Raw genomic sequence first — 18,649 nt, 5'->3', positions numbered from 1 at the left:
CTCTTCTTGCTTTCAAAATTTTCTAGTGTCAACATGGAACAATAGAAGTGTTGTGTCAATTTTTTGGATTTTTTGAGGTTCGCTTGGACATATTTATATATTAACTGAAGTTTCTAGGCATTTTATATGCATAATATAAATTGAAACTACATGCACATATTTCAGTGGAAAAAATGGGTGCATGCTTAGCTCCATCACGTCCCTCTCCCTATCCCTTGTCTTCGTGAAGGGGCCCACCTCGCCTTCCAATCCCACGGTGGCCAAATCGGGGGGAGTACTAATCAGTGGACATCGTGGCAGGCAATTTTCCTCTCCCAACTGCAACAACGGCTCAGGTAACGCATGCTTGCGCTAATTTTCGTGCTGAAATGTTAGACGCCCAAGATTTTGGGAAGGAGTATTTTGGAGTTTAATGTTGCATGGCATGCCTACATGCTACTCCCTCCATTCCCAAATATAAGTCTTTTTAAAGATTCCAACAAGTGACTATATACGGAACAAAATAAGTAAATCTACACTCTAAAATAAGTAAATCTACAAGTGTCTACATACATTCGTATATTGTAATTCATTTGAAATGTCTAAAAAGACTTATATTTAGGAACAGAGGGAGTATACTACTACGGTTTTAAAATACTTTGTTTCCAAACACAGCTCTATCTGCTTTCCAAAAAGGAAGAATGCATTAACCACAGCAGAGATGGTACAGATCGCGAAACAGGACGCACACGGGAAAGGGAACAATCATACTGTTACCAACTGATACTAGAGTGGCAAAAAGTCAAGTCAAATGATAAAATCTGACCTAATACAATCTTGTAACAATCTCGGAATCAGATAGATGAACAATGACTGGACTTTAACTTTATTAAATGCAGCCTACAAAGCCCTGCCATGAGTAATCTAAGTATTGCCACATAACAACAGGCACCAAGTACAATGTGCTGACCAATGTACACATATAAGCATATAATGCCATACCATCGTCTCAACTCTAGTTGTGTATAGAATGATAGAATCATGGCCCTCCAGTCCAGGCACAGAAAAATAACACATAAATTACAGCAACTCACCAAGGAAAAATGGCATGCTGCAACAAGCAAAGCTACTTTCCATGATATCTGTACTCACATCATCTACGAAAACTTGTATACTAATTTACAGATCTCCGGCTTACAAACTCTTCACCTCCTAGGATGTAGCTATTAAAGCAGATATGCGCCTTGAGGACGTGAAGCTTCCCTCGGTGCACCATGTGCAAAAAATGCTGATACAGAATATACTCCAGTAAGAAAGATATTTGCAACAGGGAGGAGTGTGAGCAGGACTCAGGGCATGAGTGGAGTAAGTTGTTTGCTGAAAAGATCGCCAAGGGCCCCACGAACATCCATCTGAAACATAAGCACAGATTAAAGCTCTAGTACTGCTATAACTAGTACTCCATGAGTCGAGTATATGTTTATCAACACAAAACCACACATACCTGATCACAGCAGATAAGTTTGGTAATTAATGGATAGAACTCTCTTAGGTGCTTCTTGAATATCTGAGCATCCATGATGCACATTCCATTCAAAACCTGAAATGCAAAACAAAATTAAAAAAATTAAAATATGGGAACAGAATATTTCTCCACAAAAGGATGAAAACCTCGGAAAGGCCCTATGTATATCAGAATCCAGGTGTACTATTACCTTGATAATAACAGGTGCACGTAGATCAAGTACACGGTGTATGTCCGCACTAGCAGTTTCCCCATTGCTAGGCTGGAGATCAGACGCTTCTTTCAAAATATTCCCACAAAATGAAACGAGCTTCCCTTCTGCCAGGCTCTTGAGCTTTTCTTGTTGATCAGACTCCACGCCAGATCCATTTGTTTCCTCAGATGAGCCATTTGCACCATTGTGCACTGTTGATTTGTGTAGAATCTCTAAATAAATAGTAGTTCCAGCTAGCTCCTGGCGAAGAAGATTTAGTGGTGGCCTACACATGATATTGAGTTCCCAGTGTTAGAAACATTAATTTGGGAAGCTAAAATATATGTAGTCTTCAAGCATTACCTTTCAGGCGGTATATGGTGCATCCTTGTCCGAAGGTTCGATGGTGAGTTATATGAAGAAGCAAATTCTAGGAGCGACAGCAGGATATCCATAATTGCGATCTGTTGTGTGGCTTGCAGTTTGCTCCAATACCTCTTCTGTAAAGTTCATCCGTCAGCACTAGTTAAACATACGATAAGTAATTCAGATCTAGTATCCATCTATAAAGCACAAACTGTTACCTGTATACTGTCAATAGCCCCAAGTAGCAGCAGCTGAGTGATGCATTTACTTCTAACAGTCTCCATCATAGGGTTCTCTTCTTCTTCAGTCTTGTCAGCTCCATCAGCTTCAGGTGTCTAGATCAACAGGCAGGCAAATTAAATATATAGAAATAACATAGCAAACCATGAAGAAAATGTCACTTGGTACTTCCAATGTTCCAAACTAAGCTCACTGCTCGCATCTGTTAATAGCCTAATATGCTTCAGTATATTGAATCATAGTGAACAGCTCCTTCATGGATTCCAGCTCAGTCTAGCACAGATATGACTTCTGGCAAGTTACAACTATAGTCACAGATGCTGAGCAAGGTTTTCGAGTCAATGAGTCGACGAGTCGTTCTGGGGTAGCGACTCTTGACGAGTCATGCCTGGCCGATCGACTAGTCTCAACTAGTCGAGAGGTTAAGTCGACATCTGGCAGTGCGACTCATCGACTAGTCGACGACTAGTCGCGCGACTCAAAAACAGTGATGCTGAGAACATCGATATAAAATGGATAGCATATCAGTTGAAGAAAACACAAAAATAAAAGCCTCAAATTTTATTTGATCCTATACTGATTAGGATTCACAGTATATAAAACTGCCTAGCATGGCAACAAGGCGGTAACATTCCAAAAGTATCTAAACGTATCGATTTACAGTATATTATTCAATATTTTATGTAACTCCATCTATCCTTGTTTGAATGAACTCGGTTGTCGACAAGTAAAACCAAAAACTTATGTTTTGTGTGGAGCACAGAAACACCCAATTTATTTACCACACTTTTGTGACAATGTATGGTTAATGCGCAGATAGATATAGCAAGCAACAGATGCCTAGAGGCATATATGCTAATGACACCTACAGCACATGTAATCTATTAATGTCCATATCATAGTCTAATGACACCTAATCATATTGGCAAGAGGAAAGAACATGCACCTTTGCAGGTGAGGGCGGAGCAGCATCGTCCATTTTGCCCTTTGATTTGGATGTAAGACTTCTGACCAAAAGATTACCCATCATATTACCCATAAATCTTTGTCCAAAGGTTTGATTAGATGGGGAGACTGCAGGTTGTGCTCTCCCAGATGGTGATGGCAAACCTAGATAAGTGGAACATATTGTGTAGAATTTTCAGTATTCCATTCATATGAAAGTATTGCTGGGTGCATAAAACAACTAGAGAAACACTTTAGCTTACTTACCATCTGAATTTTCCAATCCAATCCGTGGACTTGTTTCCTGATGACCCTCCTGTTCGCCATTATTACTTATTGATGCTTCTCCTTCCCTGATATCATGGTAACTACTAGCGTCGGTCTCAGATTCTCTTGAAAGTAATTGTTGATTGCTTGTCTTTTGAAATCCTAGTGAATTGAGGAGTTCAAGGGGTTGTGTTGTGTATGATGCATCCCTGCAATGTTAAAGCAACATTAATATATGAAAGACAAAAGCTAGAATACATTTTAGTAGGAACAAAGTTTGAGAAAAATACCTAATACTCTTTAGTAGTGTTTCCCAATCACCATCGCTGAATTGGTGACCACCAACCTCTATTAGATGAACTAAAGCTCCTAGAGCAATTGAGACAACAGTTTGGTCTGTTTTCTTGGCACACTCTAGAAGTAAGCCCAATAGAGGTGGAAGCATAAATGACACTTCCTGAAAATCACAATGAGATGGTAACCAACCAAACAACTTTCCAGTTGGATCTCTTCTACATGCAAGACAAGTAGACAACTGAAAATGAAAATATACCAAGTCTACTATGGATACAAACATGAAGTAAATATTACCAAATACAAACATGAAGTAAATATACCAAGGCCTTCTTTGGTAATTTTGTAGGAATTTTAAAGGATAGGAACTTTGTAGGAAAAATCCTTTAGAGCCCTTTGGTTTATAGGAATAGATTCCTATTCCTGTGTAGGATAGGAACCAATCCTTCTCATTTCATAGGGAAAAAAAACATTAGCCTAGACCCAATGAAAAAATTCCTATGCTATGAATCAAGTGACATCTCTTTCCCTACAGGAATTCAGATACATGTCATTCTCAATTCCTATGGTTTTCCTATTCCTATAATATTCCTATCCTATGAACCAAAAGAAGCCTAACATCAAAAGTCATGATATTGATGTTCCGAAAGATCCAAATGATTTCCATTAAGCAACTAAAGTAAAAGGACAGAGAAGGCATTTGTTACCTTATAGAAAGTATTGAAAAGGTTGCAGATTAACTGCAAAGAATGAATGCTAGTATCACGAAGCCAATCATCCCCAGAAGAAAGGCCATCCCTTCCAGCATGTCTCACATGATCAAATATAGGAAAGAGTACACGATGGAAAATGCTCTCCCAAAAGGGAGAAGAAAATTTATGTCCTCTCTCGTTCAGCAGATCAAACAGAACTTCAAGAGCACAATGTCTAACTTCTGGTCTGGGGTCTAAGGTCAGATCAGACAAGCCAGCAAGCATAGGAAACCAGTAATGCTCCGTCACATCAAAATTGGCCTCTGGGAGAACATCAACAGGCTTAACAGAACCACCAGGAATAAACCCCTATACAAAGAAATGGATGAGGGAAAGATAAGTCATTTCCATGAATAAGAGTGCAACAGAACTACAGATAATAACAGGGGCTGCAAAATGTTTATTTGCAGCAAAGGGTATTCACTGTCCCAACCTCTGCCAAACGATCTTCACATATACGTAGGAGAGCAATAGCCTTCAAACTAATCCGAGGAGTGCATTTGTTATTGGCGAAACCAATAAGACAGTTAACACAATCCATGAAGCAATCACCAACAACTTGATCAAAATGTTCCAAGATAACTGCAAAGCACATCCATTCAGTTCAAATTTTAAGCCGGGAAGGAAAAAAAATCAATACTGTCAACATGTAAGTTGGCAGAAAAGCCATGCCATTTATATAGGTTATTTTAAAACTTGCCTTGTTCGACGTTTTCAAAAGCACTTTCAACAATATATTCGTTCTCATCATCAGCTGCTGCAGTGAATATCATGAACACACAACGCCAACCTGACTTTATGCTACCAACTTTTGACTTGATCAGCTGCACATTCATACAACATTTTTTTACTTGGAGCACTATTTGGTATAAAAGCCTATATCATTAGATTTCATTGATTGTCAAAAGAATGTGCATAATAACTTACTTGAACAATGCAGTCGACAATTAGACCACGGATCTTTTCGCTGCGACTATTCCTCATTAAAATAACAAAAGGCTTCAGTATGTCATTCTGGAATGTGAATTTGTTCAGCTCCGCACGCTCCAAGTACTTCATGCCAAGCTGCCTCAGTGAGTCAATGGCATACATAGCAACTTTCTCGTCATGGTGGCTCCCAGCAGCAATAAAATGCTGAGCCAGCACCGACCATATTCTGGCCCACACCTACACGTACACAAATAGATGGCAAGTTATTAGCAACAACGGCCTACTACTTTCATGGCATGACAAATCTTTCCTACTTATAAAGATTGGAGTTGGTGGTGAGTCCACCATCCTTTCCAAATAAACAAACACACGCATCCCCACATGTGGAACTAGCCTTCCAAGAGACATATAAACAAATGTAATTTACTCACATGTGGGATTTATCATATAAATAAACAAATACACTACTACCTCCGTCTAGGTGAATAAGTCATTCGCGTACTTCTAGGTCATCGATTTGAGGAATTAAATATGTGTTATATGTCATGAAAAGTATATCACTAGATTTCTACACGGATGTAGTTTCTAAATATATATTTTTTGTCACATATAATACATATTTAGATAGTTAAATCGTTGACCTAGAACTACGCGAATGACTTATTCACCGAGACGGAGGTAGTACTTTCATGTGAGACCAATTTTTTTGTAAAAGGCACAAATAACAAACACAAAAGTGTGACTTCAACTCAAAGTCAATTTTGTTTTAGTTTCTCTTCCTAACCTATTGTGGTCATTTAAAGTTCTCTGACGATGCATGTCTCTACCATATTTTTGCTATCTTTTCTAAATGTAAATCACACAACGGGCACAAGGACACTAACATTATTTGACCACCTCATAAGCCAATGGCTCCATGGCAATGCATGGGCATTGTGCTAGTAATAACTACTCCCTCCGTCCCAAAATAAGTGTCTCAAGCTTAGTACTAAGCTTGAGACACTTACTTTGGGACGGAGGGAGTAGAATTTTGTGTTAGGATTCGAGACAACTCATAACAGTAAAAGATCCCTGATGTTGATGTGCACACTGGCCCTTCTACCAGATGATAGACTTGCGTTTAGATGCAGGCCAATAAAATGGCTCCAGCAGGTACAGAAACATTTGGGTAAATGGAACACTGAATCTTTTCACGCTTTTTGCAAGACTTTGGTGCATAAAAACAAACTCAAGGAAACACTGGATTGTTTGGCCTACTGTAACTGGGTGAGAATGTCCGTTTAATCACTTGCTAACTGGATCAGATGTCTAAAACACTAGAGATGATACCCTCCATGTTACTGCAAGAATTATGCGCAATTATTTCAATTAGATTTGGTTGAATGAAACATTAGTATTTAGATTAACAATATGAGAATTCGAAACTAAAATACATGATTTAATGTATTTGTTATTATATAGTTGTAGAATATTTATTAAATGTGAGTAGCATGAATGGTGAGCGTTAAGCTGGGCCTTTTCCCATGCATGGTGACATGATGAGTTGGCATAGTTGCATGTTGAAAGAATTAGAGTTAGTGTGGATCAACTATTTAGGTATATAGGATGAGCAACTGTTCAAAACGAAAATATTTGTGTACCACTGTTCCTTTTGACCATATTTATATATCTGCATCATTGTACAGATAAATAAAATATTGATGTGCTGATTCATATTGTTCCAGTGCCACATGCCATAATGCATTTTGATTGTTGTGGATCTTCATATTCTGTCTGTGGCAAAAAATTCTTACGGAATAATATTAGGTTTTTCCACTTCGCAGTTTTTCTTCCCTTGGTACCAATGTGCGCCGTTACCCATTTTTTCTCAGAAATTGCATATCTACTACTGCTAATGTGTGCAACTGGGATTTTACCACCCAGAACATCAGAATTGCTCTAGTACAATGCAAGCATAAGCTATGGCATTTTCTACCACTTGCCAAATATATATTTGAGAAAGGCCCAAACTTCCCCCACACATTTCTATGAAGTTTACTTTTTCTCCCCCACTTATTTGGGACGCCACCCCCCCTATGCAGACGATTCACATGTGCTCGCTCCACTGCTGCACATCATTCCCAGTGCACATGTGGTGTACCACAGAAAGGGCTGAACCCAGGTGTGGCCCCCTGTCTCCTGCCGAGCCAGCCACCAATCCTCCAGGATTGTACCTGAGGTGGCTGGATATGCTGCTGTATCTGCTCACTCCACACACAAGCACAGGCCCACCTCCATCAAGTTATTGATAAAATTCCTCACCACAGCACATTTTCTTTTTATTTTCCTATTTTTCTTGAAGGGGAAGATGGTCATCTGACAATTGGCTGAACACGGTGACCCTACACAGAATGGTAAATAAACCCTACTGAACCTGTTTGCAGTGGTACCCAGTAATCACCTCCAATTATATAGTAAATTGCGATTTCAGCACGCCCTAGCGATTCCAGTAGATTGTACCCAGTTCAATTGTACTCCCTCCGTCCGGAAATACTTGTCGGAGGAATGGGTGTATCTAGATGTATTTTAGTTCTAGATACATCCATTTTTATGCATCTCTGCGACAAGTATTTCCGGACGGAGGGAGTATATTTCAGTAAAACAGCATATTTCTAAGAAAAATCAGGTAGGGGTGCATCCCTTCATCCAGAAGGACTTAAAAAATTAGGTGTTCAGGCTCTCAGTTGAGTAAAATTCAAGGACGCTCACCAATTAGGTGCATATGCACAACTTCATATATTTATAAATTAGGGTCATTCTAAAGTTTACATGGGCATAAACTCAATGGCCAATGGCTAAACAAAAACAATTCTGAATAAACCAGTCTCAAGTCTCCCCCTGCCCCCATAATGCTCCCAATGTAAAATAAGCAGGTCTTTCTAACATAATATAAAATCATGTTAGTTCTTCTTTGAATAAAAAATAAAAAAAAAATCTAACGGAATGAAGATATTGCCTGATTCAATGAAGCATCCTCTACAATGGCATATAATAGTAAGAAAGTAAGCAATTTCGACCTACTTATTTATCTCTTCACTGTGTCACTGAAAATTAAGTCTCATGAAATAACATAAGAATTGCTAAAAGAACAATAGGAAGCATATAATGCAAACAATGATAGAGAAAAGCATACCAAACGTATCCGTGCCATATTGTAGTAGCTTATTTCAACAAGCTTTTGCAAGCTGAAGACACGAGGAGGTGTCTGTTTAAGTTCTTCAGCAGAAACAGCACATAGGCCATTGAAGAATTCAACAATAGAATCACTTGGTAGTTTTACACTGTTTACGAACACTTGTTCAGCAGGCTTCCCCGACAACTCTTTCAGTGATTGAACTACAGAATCCCTTGATATTTGATTTGATCCCTGCATAACAGTTGCGGCCATCGAAGGACTTGAAGTGATATACTCGAGTCTTGAGACACATTCTAAAACAGCATTCCAAGCATCTTGCAAAGCATCCATATCCGTGTCAGCTAAGGCAAGGAGAGTTCGCAATGCCTCAACATTTTTACTACGCATGTCCTTGGGAGCATGCAGAAATGTAAACCTGCAAAAGGTTAATGAAGGAAACGACACCATTACATCCATAGAATTAAACGGGAAAAATAAAGAAATAAACAGTGCAAATTCATAAATAGAAAGGGTTAATTTTCTTACCTCACTAAGGATGTCAAGAAAGCATAGCGCATGGTCTCCATCCCAAGAACACGAGTAAGATGGATACCAGCCTTAAACCCTTCCATGCACAATACAACCCTAGGCTTGTTGTCACCTTCCTCCATAGTTACAGAAAATGTTGCAAGCAAAGGCCATCCTACAGCCTCGAGCATTGGTCTAACAAGCTCAACCTGCTGAGCCACATGAAAAACACCCCTCTTCTGTCCCTGGTTTTTGAAAACTGCTTGGGTCTGCTTAATAATCTTTTCACTTTCTGCCTTTGTATCACTTGCTGACTTCAGTCTTGGGAGAGCTAAATTGAGGATATTGACGAGGCGACCCTTCTCTTCTATTTCAGGTCTTACTTTACTGGTTTTTGCCGCAAGATCATCTTTCATCTTTATCTCTTCATTGATAATTGAGTCATAAAGTTCCTCCAAGAGCTCCTTAGGAGCACATTCCTCTTCATCACTCACAGTGTTCAAACGTACGAAATCTGATTTTGACATCTTAGGCCATACCATTGGATTATGTGCATCGGTATTTAACATTATAACAGCATAAGCAAGAATATAAGCAGTATCTGCATTTTTAAAGAGCCCAGGGTTATCAGCACAGTACCTGCAAGTAATCACATAATTATTTGAGGACCACAATAGAAAATGTCAAAGAAAAACTGTATTAAGATTCTACAAATGCATACCGCTCAGCAAATTTTTCCATTATGCGATCAATCTTTTGTGCCTCCCCAGGAAGGCGAAATCCTTTGAGGAACTCGCGAATTGCGGCATCAAACTTCAACCCCGAAAACTTCATGGAATCGACATAAGCATGCATCACAGCAAGGGGGAATTCCTCATGCTGTCCCAAATATTCACCAATCATTACCTGCAAAGGTATAGCTCATCAAAGTTAGTGGTTAGCCACATCGCTCTGACCAATAACTGCGACAGCACAAAGAACATTAAATTCCATGAGATCACCTTATCCAAGCTGGCATTGCTCTTGAGAAACTGAGCTACAGATGATGCATTATTTTCAATCAACTTATTTGACAATAAATACTCGACCCCCTTTGCTGGCTTGCGATTGAACTGTAATATAGAAGGTGCGAAAGGGCCAGTTAGAATCAGTAGTGCAGCGAGAGAAAACTAGGACAGCAGGTTTGGTACAACCATTTACATGTATTTGAGAAGTATCATCAGGTAAAGGAAGCCAAATAATAACAGCAAGCCTCCCACCTCTGAAATTGCAGCCTCCATTGTTGATTTGTGAGCTTTAGCTCTCTCAAACTGATTGCGACCATCCTCTTGGACCTTCGCCTCATCAGTTGCCAAGCTCCTTGCAGAAGTACCATCATCATGAGATTCGGCAACGCTTCCATGATTTGAGGAATCTCTTCGAGCTTGCTCCCAATCAACCAATGACTTCAAAATACTGACCAAGCACTGCGATCCAGATTTATGTGTGATATTAGTGTCACATAAGAAAAGGTGGAGAAATTTTGAGTAATCAGAATAATAGTAACCTGAAGAGATGACCCTTTTACAGAAACTGTCTGTGATGAAGCAACTGCAGCACTATCAGCGCTTTGAGATCCATGTGCAATTCTTGAAAGAGCACTAACCTGATAAGTATACAAACAATCAGAGACACAACTCACAATTCAACAAACTTGAGGACATGCCAGTCCTGTGTGGTTACAAAACAATCTTCCTTGTACTTACCATGCGTTCAAAAAGGTTTGGCCCGTCAATGTCACAATCATAATTTACAAACATATCCGCAAGCATTTGTGAGTCTTTGCAGACTTTTTCCAGCATTCTAATTGAAAAGTCAATTGAACAACATCAGACATATAGGCAGGAAGATGATCTATGTCAGCAAAACAAATAAAAAATAAAGAAGACAAAATTGGATCAAACGCATTGTATGTTTATGCATTATGCATCAAGATAAGGTTCCATAAACAAAGAGGGATCACCTAAGGACACTGGACTTCTGACTGAGGGAGCTATCAGAGCTATCTAGAGACCTTAAGACTATCAAAGGAAAGAAAACACCAATTTCTCCCTGCATAGTATTTCAAAAAAGGGTCAGGATACCAGAAGAAATTCAATGCTGCAAAAAATGTCAGTTCTTCTGATGGAAATTTTACCTTGAGACTCTCTCTAAACCGAAGCAACAGAACTGAAAATATTCCAGTAGCATACTGCCAAATAAGAAAAGATGGTTTAAAATGAAAGAAGAATCTATCAATATAATCATGCCACAAGGGTATGCATCACAAGGGAAAAAAATATAAAAAAGACCTGAAAAACAACTGGAGATGAAGACACAGATGCCCGGAGAAGAGCGTAGGAAAGGTATGCTTTAACTGAATCAATGAAGTGGAAATTTTTGGCAAACAAATCACTGACTCCTTCTAACAATCCCTGCAGATAAAAGAATCAGCAGATATCATCTAAACAAAGAAAACAAAATATTAACCTCCGCAATGTAAACTAACCTGCAACAGTTCAAGTGACAGCAGCCTTGTCTTGGTAGCAACCTCATCACTTTCTTCTTTCATGCTCATCTAGGAGGATGAGAAGAAAAAGGTGAAAGATGAACAAGTGATACTCTAGCTAAGTCTCTTTTTGCAGGGAATATTCTAGTCAAGTCTGATAAAAGTAACATCATGTAGGCCATTCAATAGAAACACTAACCTTGCAAAGAGTCCTAAAAAGCAATAGTGCATCCCGCTGAATTATGTTCATTGTATCCAGGTCAATTCCGCTGGAAAAGAGAGGAAAGGAGGGCAAAGGTAGTAAGTTACTGCCACCTCTTAACATGTCACTAGGAATGATGCAAGGAAGTAATATTCTGGATATGAGTAAGTGCTAAACACAATTTAAAGCTCAACCTACCCTGAAACTTTCTTTCCATCCTCGAGTTCAACAGCCTTGTCAAGAACGGCCTCCAACCCCTTCAAAATGGAACATCGTATTAGAGAACTAATGAAATATATAACCGTTCAGATTGTCCTGATGGAAGGATTAAAAAGTATCCAGTCCAATTTCACTACCTTAATATCCGCTCCGCCTGCAAGATTCTGAAGCTCTTCAACAGATGTTGGAGATGCTTCTGAAGCCCGGTTCATGGACAACGCATCTCCAAGAGTTGTTTTTTCCTCATCCTGCTTGTCAGTGGATATTTCTCCATTTTCTGAGTCCTCCTTTGTGCTAGACGGAGGTGCATCTTTAACTGCAGAACTTGCAGGTGGTACAGAAGCCTGAGACACATAGAAAGAAAGATCAGCACCAAGAAAAACCTTCAACGAGCCATTTTTCTTTTATGTGATGCTAATATAAGTTCAGGGGGGGGAAGTTGCCTGCTCGGACTCCATCCTCCTGAATACAATGCTGATCATCTGTGTTAACATGGCTTTTGAGGTAGCCTGGTTCACAGGGCTCTTGCTGAAATACCAGCAAAAAGTTTAAGCATGTATCAGAATCATAATACAGCAAACATGAAAATGTAATATACTCCCTCCATTCCAGAATATAAGGTGCATCAATTTTCGTGCAAGTCAAACTTATGTGTATTTGACCAAGATTATAGAATAAAATATCGACATCTACAATACAAAATAAATAAAATATGAAAATACTTTCGTGATGGATATGATGATTCAAATTTGGTACTATAGATGTCGATATTTTTTCTAAAAACTCGGTCAAACATGCACATGTTTGACTTTTGAAAAAACTAATACACCTTATATTTTGGAATGGAGGGGGTAACAATTACTACCTCTGTACACTAATATAAGACATTTTTGCAGTTCAATTTGAACTGCAAAAACGTCTTACATTAGTTTACAGAGAGAGTACCTGTTAAGAGTGCTAAAAAAAATACCTGTTGAGAGCAATGTTATAGCATACCCTAATCACTCCAAGCAATGGTTCTCCATGTACTGCATTACAATGAAAAGTGTCAAACTAAGCATTCTCTACAGCATTTCACATGAATTTTACATATGGAAAGCCAGCTGCAAGCAGCAATACTTACACCCCCTCACTGACTATGATGAGGTAATAATTGAATACCAACTTTGAACTTGTTTGCCTAGAGGCTTTCTACAAAGATAACTACAGGTATGTTTTTAATTTACCACAGAAAATACATGGCAGCAAACAAGTATGCAATATCAGATATAAATTTTGGGGTTAGCTGTACACAAAGTTAAGCTTCATGTCAGATCAGAGTTAAGAACATAGAACTTCAGGAGGGGGCATGGTCAACACGCCAAGACGGCACTAATAATCTACACTTTTTCCCATACCATGCTATCATAGCTTAGTGATCCTATCCGAACAGCCGCATTAGCTTCTAACTTGCATAATAAGCACAATGTTAATAGATGTAAAAAATGAGCTTAGCATGACTGGAAGGTTACCTCTAAACCTATTTGAAGCAACAGCATTGAGAAGAACTTTCAAGACCTGGAGAACAGTACTGCAACACACGTGTTAATTCATGTCAGTACATCTGAATAATTGTGACCTAACATGATATGAACTTAGATGTAATGCATACCTGTCAGAGGAGGTGTTATCAACACACCCACATACCATGTTCAGGATGTCAGTAAATAGTGGGGAATTTTTACCCTCTTCTAGACCAGGATCACCCTCCAGATGGTCATAAGCAACAAGTTTCTGGTAATTAAAATGGAAACAGCTCAATCAGAAAAGGTTGTCCAGCAAGTCTCATGTGATATTGCAATGTAAATAGGAAAGGTTACACGATGTTTCAAATGTGGCAGAAAAACATATTAGAGTGATTCTTGAGTATAGCTGCGCGCGTAGCGGCAATTGGGGTATTCATTTAGAATGCTGCACAAGCAGAATGATAAACACACTTGTCTATATCCCTTGCAGTGTAGCATATCGTGAGCTAGCAAACACAACGGAAGGTCGTAAATGGATACCATATGGACAAGATATGGTATACACCATATATGTATATGTGATAGCTGTGGACTCATATTCAGATTTACCAACATAAACAAATGGACTGCCAAATAAACAAAACTATACCAACATAACAAGTGTAGAACTGAAGTAAGCATCTTCATTTGCCTGTTTTGTGGTCTTTTTCTAACTGAAAGTTTTGTTGTCTTCTCAAGATAACACTTTGTTAAGTTTGTAAACTAAAACCTTTCAGCTATTAATCAATTTGGTACTCCCTCTGTAAAGAAATATATTACAGAGGGAGCTGTCTATGCACACGCACTGATTTTACTCTCCGACTCCAACATCCAGTACATACATGATGATAGTCTTATGTTAGATGTCGGTCAGAACTGTATGCTGGTCAAAAGAGTATACAGCCTGTTTACATCCCGAACCCAGATGGCCAAATGCAAGGGGTTGTGTAATGCTTCCAGAGATATGGAATGAGCAACGGTCTAATACACCATCTATCACCACATTAGCAAATAAAGTATCCCCTACACAGCGCATCGCCACCCTAAGGACCAATGCCTTTCACGGGGGCTTACCGCTGTAGTGAAAGGTCAATTCAAGTTTGCTACCGTAGTGAACGATCACTCTTGCTGCACCACATTTGCAGCGTCAACGGTGGTGAACCACAATGTAACCCGTTTTCCGGTTTGCAAGCCTCCGGCAGGTGAACAGGTAGCAACGAGCAGGAAAAGGAGACAGCCATTACATGGAGGCAGTCGAGCGCCGGCTCGACGAGCTTGATGTGCTTTGTCTCGAAGGCGAGGCGCAGCGGCTGCAGCACCAGCTCGGCCTGGGTTCCCTCCAGCACGCGCCCGGCCGAGGCCAGCACCTGCGTGACAGGCACCGGCGCGCCGTCCTCCTGCTGCTCCTGGGCCGCCACCCCCTTGATGGCATCTGCGACAGACACGCAAACCAGAGCTTAGTCGATCACCGATCGGGCGCGCGCGCGCGCAGCTGCGGGATCCCAATGCGCGGGGGGGGGGGGGGGGGGGGGGGGGGGGGGGGTGGCGGGGGCGTGGACGCACCGAGGTAGGACTGGATGGATTGCTGGAGCGCGGCGAACTTGCCGCGGTTGGCGGTGCACTCCTTGAGCATGGCCTCGAAGGCCCGGGTGACGAAGCCTCCCGCGGCGCCCGCCATGGCCGCGGCGGATCTCCCTCCTCCTCCTCCTCCGGGTCGCGGCGGGGCGAGTGGGGAGGAAATGGAGTGGTTAGATCCGAGGAGAGGGAGGGGACGCGAGATCTGGAGAGAGAGAGGGAGGAGGGGGGTTTGGATCTGGGCGCCTCACTCGTCGACCTGTTTTGCCTCGCTCGATCGCGGGTTTCAACGGATCGCCACGACCATTTGCCAAATTTTCTTTCACGGCAATATACTTTGCCTTGCCACGACCTCCCACGCAGTCGCAGACTGCCTGCACAGAAGATTCGGTGCGTGTGCGCAAAGGTTTGGCCCCGACGGGAGAACACGTCGACAAACGATGGTTTATTTTGGGTTCTCAATAGAAAACGACGGTTTATTTTGTTATAATCACCTCATCAAACATTTGCAGTTTTGCACTGTACATACTCTGCATCTCCCTAGCTGAGCAGAGCCCACGTATAAAGCCATGTTGCATTTACTTACGCCTCGGTGTTCGATCTTAGGCTCATTTATGTAGTACTCCATCAAAAAATGGTTTTGGAGCTCCGCCTCCATGGATGCTGGGTTTTGGAAAATTCAAAATTCAACAAAAATCATATTTTTACATTTCAAAAAGTCTAAAAAAATACAGACATACATGGAGGCATGACATGTGGTCCCGATCAAGGAGAAGAAGGAGCCAAAGAGGAGGGAAGGTCTGCGCATCTGAGATCCTTCGGAGGCCAGATCCGAAGACACCCATTCCTCCTCCATCCGCGAGGAGGAAGAGGAGGACGATGGGGAAGAATTACCTTCTCCAGAAAGGAAAAGGACGGCATGCAAAGATGCCGAGGGGGATGACCCTCCTCGGGCCCGCAAAAGGCGTCGAAAGGCCTCTCGCAGACCAGTCCGGTTAGCCGTCCACCCTTGCCAAGGTTGTGCTCTCTGACTCTTCAGAGGACGACCTCCCGCGACCGCGTAGGGAAAAGTCGTTGTCGAGGAGGTACGTAGCTTGATACACTTTGCACAACATATTTTCCCATATTTGTCCTTGACTCGTGACCAACCACCTGCTTTTGCAGCCCGCAGTGCGCCTTTTTTGGTGACGGGTCTTCAGAGCACGAGCTCCCTCCCGCCTGAAAATGGCGGAGAGCAGAACCGCCGAGCACACCCCTCCATCCCCTGCCCATGATGGGCTAGGGGAGGTGTCATCGCACCAGGCCCCTTCCGCTGCCAACACGGAGGGCGACAATGGTGCTACTACGGTCGAGGTCCAAGCCTCGGTTGCCGATGACCCAAGGGAAGGCATCCCTTTGGTCAAATAAGGAGACGAGATCAGACGACCCGAGTCCTCGGCCCCGACTGCCCCGGAGCCATCACAACAGTCGGCGACCTCCATCCCCACCTCTACGGGGTGATGCGGAGCATCCTATGGACATCACCATGTTCACCTTCATTGCACCTCGAGCCCCAAGTGGACCTACCGGACTTAAGGTGAACTCGCTCCTCTTCAAGATTTACATGAATATCCATAGGACTTGGTTACTACCTCACCATGGATCATTGTGCATCACTAGGTACGAGGACGACCGCCACCAAGCAGTTGGGGAGCATCCCGGAGGCCAAGGAGAAGGACCCCAAGGCCACAAGGAGGAAGAAGGAGTGCAACAAGATCAACTCTGCACCTCCCAGGCGACCTCGTGCGCACGGACTACACAGGAAGCTGGCGCTGGAGCACCCCGTGCGCACGGACTACACAGGAAGCTGGCGCTGGAGCACCCCGTGCGCACGGGCCCAACTTACCCCGTGCGCACGGGCCCTACAGGATGGACGGCTGTGATTGCTGTTTGGGCCTCCTCTTCATCCACCTCGTCCCTCACCTCTAGCCACCTATATATTCCATACCTAGACCAATTGTTAGGGATAGCAAAGTATATGAGATGATTATGTGAACTTTGCTCCTTGTACCCACTCCTCTAGGAGATCATGTCCTCCTAAGGGAGAAGATACACTTGTGGATATCAAGACCCCCACATGTGGGAAGGATCCCCATCATAGGATCATCAAGACCTCTCTCCTCATAGGATTGGGATGAACTAGTATCTTGTATCTTTCCTTTGTTGTTCCTGAATCGTTGTGACCTCTTGTATGTTCTTGGATCTAGCATATGTGTGATTGGATCTAGTCAATTGAGTGTTTCCTCTTGTTTTATCTCTTGTGTTCTTCTTGTTCTTGGGGATTCCCCCTCCAATTCGTGAAAGATCCCCACTTAGGGTTCCACCCTGCAACATCTTGGTATCATGAGCAAGGTTGATCACGAAATTGGAGCCCCCCCTCTTTGTTTTCTAGCCTAGTTTTGTTGATTTTGTCCCAATTTCGAAAATTCCCCACCAAAAATAGCCCAATTTTTTTTGTGATTTGTTGGTTTGATGAGGTTTTGTTGGATTTGATCCATGGATTTGCTTGGTTTCAAGTGGATCTAGCTTTCCTCCACCTTCCCCTACCTTCCATCCTTCAATTTTGACCTCAGATTCGAGATTACCCACGGATCCGGAGCAGTTCGTCCGCTTGCAGAGCACCCCGTGCACACGGGCCATCGGGACCCCGTGCACACGGGCTTCGCAGACCCCGTGCGCACGACCCCTCCAGTGCACTTCCGCTGCTGCCCCTTCGTCCCCCCACCCTCCCATACCACCCCCATACCCCCAGCTAAACCCCAGCAATGAAATCCATCCATTTGGAGCCCAGATCGAGAAGAAATCTGCCAAACCCGCATGTCCCAGGTGACCCCGTGCCCTCGGTGTGTGTACCGTGCGCACGGGACCCCGTGCCCACGGGCCCTAGACCCCGTGCGCACGACCCCCCTATAGCAGCCGCGTGCACTTCACCGTTTCGGCCATAACTTCCACATCCGGAGTCCGATTTTCGCATTCTTTAGCTCGTTGAGTAGCTATTGATATCCCTCATCCACCTAGATAGGTTCCATCACCATTTTAATCCATCAAAATTTTGACATTTTGGCATCTTTGCCTAGGCCCTCCACCATATCATCCGCAAAACCACCATAGCCTTCCGCAACCTAACCCTTTTTGCTCCATATAGCTTTTGTGGTTGTTTGAGTGGTGACTTGAGTATCCTAAGGTGTTTCGGCTACTTACAGATGGTTGCTTCTTCGTCAACCACCACCACCACTTCTGCATTGCCATCTCCGCTTCCACCATTTGACATTTTCCGTATGAGATTTTGAGTTTGCGGATTTTACCATTTCCTAAGGTGTTTCGGCTACTTAGGGACGGGTCTACATCATCTTGGTATCTATATCAAGAC

General features: G+C 42.3%; 1 protein-coding gene across 1 annotated transcript; it reads right to left on the bottom strand.

Annotated features, from left to right (window-relative positions):
• Positions 1-842: 842 nt before the first annotated feature.
• ATMIN7 (HOPM interactor 7) lies at positions 843-15,559 on the bottom strand. The gene is made up of 32 exons (XM_048699851.2): positions 15,229-15,559; positions 14,910-15,097; positions 13,773-13,894; positions 13,633-13,691; positions 13,092-13,149; positions 12,565-12,649; positions 12,259-12,465; positions 12,101-12,159; positions 11,900-11,969; positions 11,701-11,769; positions 11,504-11,626; positions 11,350-11,403; positions 11,176-11,264; positions 10,919-11,015; positions 10,720-10,818; positions 10,433-10,639; positions 10,175-10,285; positions 9,895-10,079; positions 9,192-9,812; positions 8,664-9,081; positions 5,489-5,728; positions 5,262-5,385; positions 4,995-5,143; positions 4,517-4,870; positions 3,806-3,972; positions 3,516-3,724; positions 3,250-3,413; positions 2,282-2,398; positions 2,061-2,197; positions 1,695-1,983; positions 1,484-1,579; positions 843-1,391 (listed from the first exon to the last, which is right to left on the bottom strand). The coding sequence occupies exons 1-32, from the start codon at positions 15,341-15,343 to the stop codon at positions 1,329-1,331; spliced, it is 5,145 nt and encodes a 1,714-aa protein (XP_048555808.1). The 5' UTR covers positions 15,344-15,559; the 3' UTR covers positions 843-1,328.
• Positions 15,560-18,649: the final 3,090 nt, after the last annotated feature.

The sequence above is a fragment of the Triticum urartu genome, chromosome 2A, assembly GCF_056163025.1.
Source record: "Triticum urartu cultivar PI428250 chromosome 2A, HENAU_Tu73, whole genome shotgun sequence".
NCBI classification, from domain to species: Eukaryota; Viridiplantae; Streptophyta; class Magnoliopsida; order Poales; family Poaceae; genus Triticum; species Triticum urartu.
This window is presented reverse-complemented; position numbering and strand designations above follow the sequence as displayed.

Coding starts and splice junctions, on each gene's coding strand:
- ATMIN7 (XM_048699851.2), bottom strand. CDS start 15,343: ATGGCGGGCGCCGCGGGAGGCTTCGTCACCCGGGCCTTCGAGGCCATG. Junction 15,098..15,228: donor ATCCATCCAGTCCTACCTCG/GTGCGTCCACGC, acceptor TGTCTGTCGCAG/ATGCCATCAAGGGGGTGGCG. Junction 12,650..13,091: donor TATAACATTGCTCTCAACAG/GTATTTTTTTTA, acceptor CTGGTATTTCAG/CAAGAGCCCTGTGAACCAGG.